We start from the raw sequence: 4,735 nt of genomic DNA, 5'->3' as shown, positions 1-4,735 counted from the left end.
ATCTTCACCAGCATTTGGTGGCATCCGTGTTCTGGATTCCACCATTCTAATAGGAGTATAGTGGTGTCTCATTGTTTTTAGCTTTTCTTTTTAAGCCTTCCAAGTTCTGAAGTCTATGAAGTCTCTTAGTTGTATTTAGCAAGCTATTTAACTCTTGGTACTTGACATTTGTTGTCCTTGATTTTATGTTTATGTTCTAGATGGCTCAGGAATTGCAATAACTGATCACTCTAAAATCCAGGAGATGCAGAAAACTATTCAAATTCTACAAACTGAAAAAGTAGAGTCTGTTAAAAAAACTGAAGAACTTGAGAATAAAATAAAAGACATAAGTAAAAAATTATCTTCTGCAGAAAATGACAGAGATGTTTTGAAGAAGGAACAAGAACGACTAAATGTGGAAAACAGACAAATAATTAAAGAATGTGAAAGCTTGAAACTGGAATGTAGTAAATTGCAGCCTTATGCTATGAAGCAGAGTGGTACTGTGACAGAAAAGGAAAGAATTTGTCCACAGAGTACATCAGTAGAAGAAGAAGTGCTTAGACTGCAACAAGCACTGTCTGGTATAAAATGTTTGGAACTTATTTCTGATTGGTGTTTCATTGCATACGCATTTTTAGAGACAACTAGTACTTTGTGGAAATGGAGTATGCATGGAAATGACTGTGGAGTTTGAATAGAATTGTTTGTTTTAGATTCAATGCCATAATAGATCACAGATAAGAATTTCCTCCTAAAATGGGCTAAGTTTGGCTAGGTGTCTCTCAGCTTCCCTTCCTCATCCTTTAAGTATTTACATGGTACTCATTGATTTAGGAGGCCATGCAGATTTGTGAGAAATGTTTGCGTAGACATTTTTTTGGAGGAGATGGGGGTCTATTTCTGTTAATCTATACAGAACAAAATACTTATTACACAACAACTCATTAGGGCCCAGACATTCCAGTTAGGGAACGCAGCCTACCTTCTTCAAGATTGTGTATGACCTTTCCAAATGATCTCCTGTATCTAGCAGACTGGAGAATGATAAAGCCATAGGCCTTCCACCATTGTCCATGCTCTAGAGGGTATTTAGTTATCATACCAGTGTTCTGTGTTACAAAAAAAAGAAGTGTTCAATAGGCCAAACAGTAGTGTTCATTCATGCCAGGAAAACACAATGGGAGCTCTTTAGCTGAAAAGATGCATTTTATTTTTCACTTTGTCTTCTTCTCACAGTATAAACTCTCACTTTGTGAACTCATTCATTCCTTCTCCGGAGGTTTCTAGCCCTTGTGTATGCTTGTGAGTGCCCCCACCCCCTCCATCTGTATTTCTCACCTAGTTGTTTATCATGAGCCTCTGACCTGGATGGCCAACTCTATAAATTCACAAGTCAGGCTCAAAGTAAAGTCACCATGTCCTCCTCTTTCTTGCTTTCCCTACTTCGGTAATTAGTACCATTTACCAGTCTCCCAAAACAGAAAATTTGAAGTCGTCACCTAGCATGTCCTATAGGTTCTATTTCCTTAGCTTCTCTCGGGTTCAGTGATATTTCAGCATTGTATCCCAGAGGTGCTCTAGGATTTCTCATAGGTACCTCCATCCTGGGAGCAGCTGTGACGGCCAATGGAAGGCTGTACAGTCATCTTTTGGACTTTTTTCTCATTTGACTTCAATCAAATTATCTCTGCTCTTTTCAAAATAAATGTATCCATTTATTCAATGTAGTGGGTGATCCATATGAGTTTATTTGCTTTAGAAACAAATCTGCCTTAGGCTTTCCTCTTTTTTCCATTTCCACAGCCAATCATAATTTCTGTTTGCCTGGTTGACTTTTGGTCTCTGAATGGAGCAGGATAGCACAGTGGTTAAGAACATGATGGGGTGTGGACCTGGAACACGGTCCTGGTCCATCGGTAACTAGCTGACCTTGGGCAAATTATTTAACATCTCTCTGCTTTGGTTTTCTTCATCTGTATAGTTGGGATAATTCCTTTTTCGTAGTCGTAGTGGTAATGAGGACTTTTTTAGTTACCAGCTACAAAGTTCTCTTTAAAACAATGTCTAGCCCACCGTAAGCAGTATAAAAAGTGAGCTGTTATTAATCTCTGGTCTCCATGATCCCTTCTTCAAACAGTTTTTTCCTTTCTGCAGTCAGAATGATTTTTCAGAAATGCAAAGCAGGTTCCTCTCCTGATTCCGCTCCCTGTGAACTTCAGGATGAAGTCTAAACTTCTTAGTCAGATTGTCTTTCATGATCTGGTCTATTTCTACCTCTTCAGTTGCAATTCTCCTAACTTTCTAAGCTTTAGCCATTTTGAACTTTCTGTAAAGCTGCCTAAGCCAGCAATGTTGTCTCTTAGCTCTGTCACCTGTGCACTTGCTGCTTTCTCTATGTGGAGTGTCTCGGTTTCTTTCCCCTCTTTTTCGTGTATTAAGATTCAGCACAGGTGCTGCATCCACGGGGGGTACCTAACACTGCTGCTTCCCTGGCCCCCCCCACCCCCCTCAGCCCCTGCCTGTCTGAATTAGGTGTTTGCCGTTTCCTGTCTAGTAAAGCAAGGACTAAAGGTTCCCATCTTGTTATCTTGTTGTCTAGCACCTGTCCTCATAGTAAAAGCTCAGTATTTCCTGAATGAACATTGAATGACTGAGTTCAGCTGAACTCATGGTACTGTCTTTGTGTTCTTCTTCTAGAACCCCTTCTATTTGTGGATCTGTCCAGAGTGAATGGCCTTTGTATTAGTACTCATGTTTAAGTCACTTTAAATAATTGATAGATTATTGTATTGTTGTATAATTATATATTTGTGTTTTTAAGTTTTGTTTCCGTCTTAGTCCTTATACTATTTCCTGCTACACAAACTAATCAACTTATTTTGAAACAGTTGTTAATGTTTTTATGAAGGCAATAACTTATGACTCACTCAGGATACAATTATAATTCTTTCTTAACTGTTTCATAGAATGGGATTTTAAACACAGTTTCTAATTGGCATTTATATTGTGATTTGTTTGGTATAGTCAAAACAGAAATACAGAATAACAGAAATACATTTTACTTAAGAACTGTGAGGGCTTGCTAATGTGCTTATAAATATACTTTATTTTAATTGGGTTTCACTTCTGAGTTTAATTTTAGTAGGTAATTACTAAGTTAAAGAGTTTTAATGTCAGATCCGTTGTTTTTACAGATGCTGAAAATGAAATAATGAGACTGAGTAATTTAAACCAGGTAAACTCATTTTAAGAGAGAAAGCTTTTGGCATTGGTTTACCAAGAAAAAGTATTTCGATTATTGTAGCTGCTTATTTTGTTTTGCTTTTTTTTACAAATTCTTGTGAACTTATCTGAGGAACTTTCAACTTAGTAATTTTCTGTTTGCTGATTAATAACAGAAACTGTTTGCATCATAAATTGACAATTTTAAAAGTTGCGTAATTGAAAAATGGAAGTATATCTCTTTGAAGATTAATTTGACAAATGTTATGTATATGTAGAGACAATGGAAGCAGGTCCTCCACCAAATGGGGAATGCATTTTGATCTCCCTTTATGATATTCAGGGAGTTCTTTCTTTTTTGATGATTACAGGTTGTTTTGTAAATGTATGTATATAGTTTTTCAAATATAATAAAGAAATCCTCTACAAATGTCTATAAAATGAGTGACTGGTTTTAGATGGCCCAGTGTTGCATGCTTATAATTTTTATATATCACTGAAGAAATGCTGAGTAGAAATGCACAATTGTATGCATTGCCTGCTTTCTTGTAAACTGGAAATTTCCTGTTCTGAAAACACATTGTTTTTAACATGTTTGTAGGATAACAGTCTCGCTGAAGACAATCTGAAACTTAAAATGCATGTCCAAGGTTTAGAAAAAGAGAATTCATTATTGAGTCAAGAAAAGGTGGGTGCAATAACAATGGGGCAGAGTTAAAATGGTGTGTCTGTTACATAGAGGTCACAGCGAAGGGGCAGTTCATGTCAAAAGGAGTGTTTAGTTCTTGAGAGTCCTGAGTATAAAGCTGATGTCACTGATGCTTGTCAGACCAGGTTGAAGTACTTGGGCAAGGTTCAGAGTATAAGAGGCTGACCAGAGTGTACATTTTGAGATAAGCCAATAGGCTTATAGATACGAGCAGAAACGATAGGTAAAGACTGTGTTTTGGTTTCAGATGAAGTCCTGACGGCAGCCGTGTACACAGGTGGGTTGGGAATCCGGCTGGAGAGCTATACTCTAGGAACTGTACATACTGCTTATGGGACCCAGCGTGTGTCTAGTGTGGTGGACAGGAATTTCTTAGTGTTGAGGGGTAAAGAGGGACATTCTCAGTGGTAGAAATAGGGTCTCTTGTGTATACTGGTAGCAAGGATGGAGTAAGATTCTGTCATACAGTGTTGAGTATGGGGAGAGGTATTTTTATGTGGGTACCACTTGGGAGGGTAGTTCCTTGGCTAAGGCAGGTGCTTAAATCTAGGACATTTGTAAGCTGGTATTGTTATAGGCAAGTGTCTCCATTTAAAATCTTAATTTGTAAGAAAGTAACATATTTACTGATGTACATATTCAGTAATACATACTGGAAAACTTCAGGCAAATCCTCCATGCCTCTATTGGTTGGCCTCTTCCCAGAGGCATTCTTTCTTACCAGTTTCTTGTATATCCTTCCAGACTATACCCATGCATGTATGATTTTATACACACACACACACACACACACACACACACACACACACACACACACAC

The 4,735-nt window shown here is 37.8% G+C and overlaps 1 protein-coding gene across 1 annotated transcript in view; it reads left to right on the top strand.

Moving 5' to 3' along the window:
* TRIP11 (thyroid hormone receptor interactor 11) overlaps positions 1-4,735 on the top strand; it is an 86,939-nt gene that overhangs the window by 29,742 nt on the left and 52,462 nt on the right. Inside the window, exons 7-9 of the mRNA XM_019642293.1 lie at positions 201-566; positions 3,180-3,220; positions 3,809-3,895. Of these exons, the coding sequence (XP_019497838.1) occupies positions 201-566; positions 3,180-3,220; positions 3,809-3,895 (494 nt within the window). The remainder of the gene's footprint in view (positions 1-200; positions 567-3,179; positions 3,221-3,808; positions 3,896-4,735) is intronic.

This window comes from Hipposideros armiger, unplaced genomic scaffold, assembly GCF_001890085.2.
Source record: "Hipposideros armiger isolate ML-2016 unplaced genomic scaffold, ASM189008v1 scaffold_67, whole genome shotgun sequence".
Lineage (NCBI taxonomy): Eukaryota > Metazoa > Chordata > Mammalia > Chiroptera > Hipposideridae > Hipposideros > Hipposideros armiger.
The sequence above is the reverse complement of the archived record's forward strand: the minus strand, read 5'-3'. Positions and strand labels throughout refer to the sequence as shown.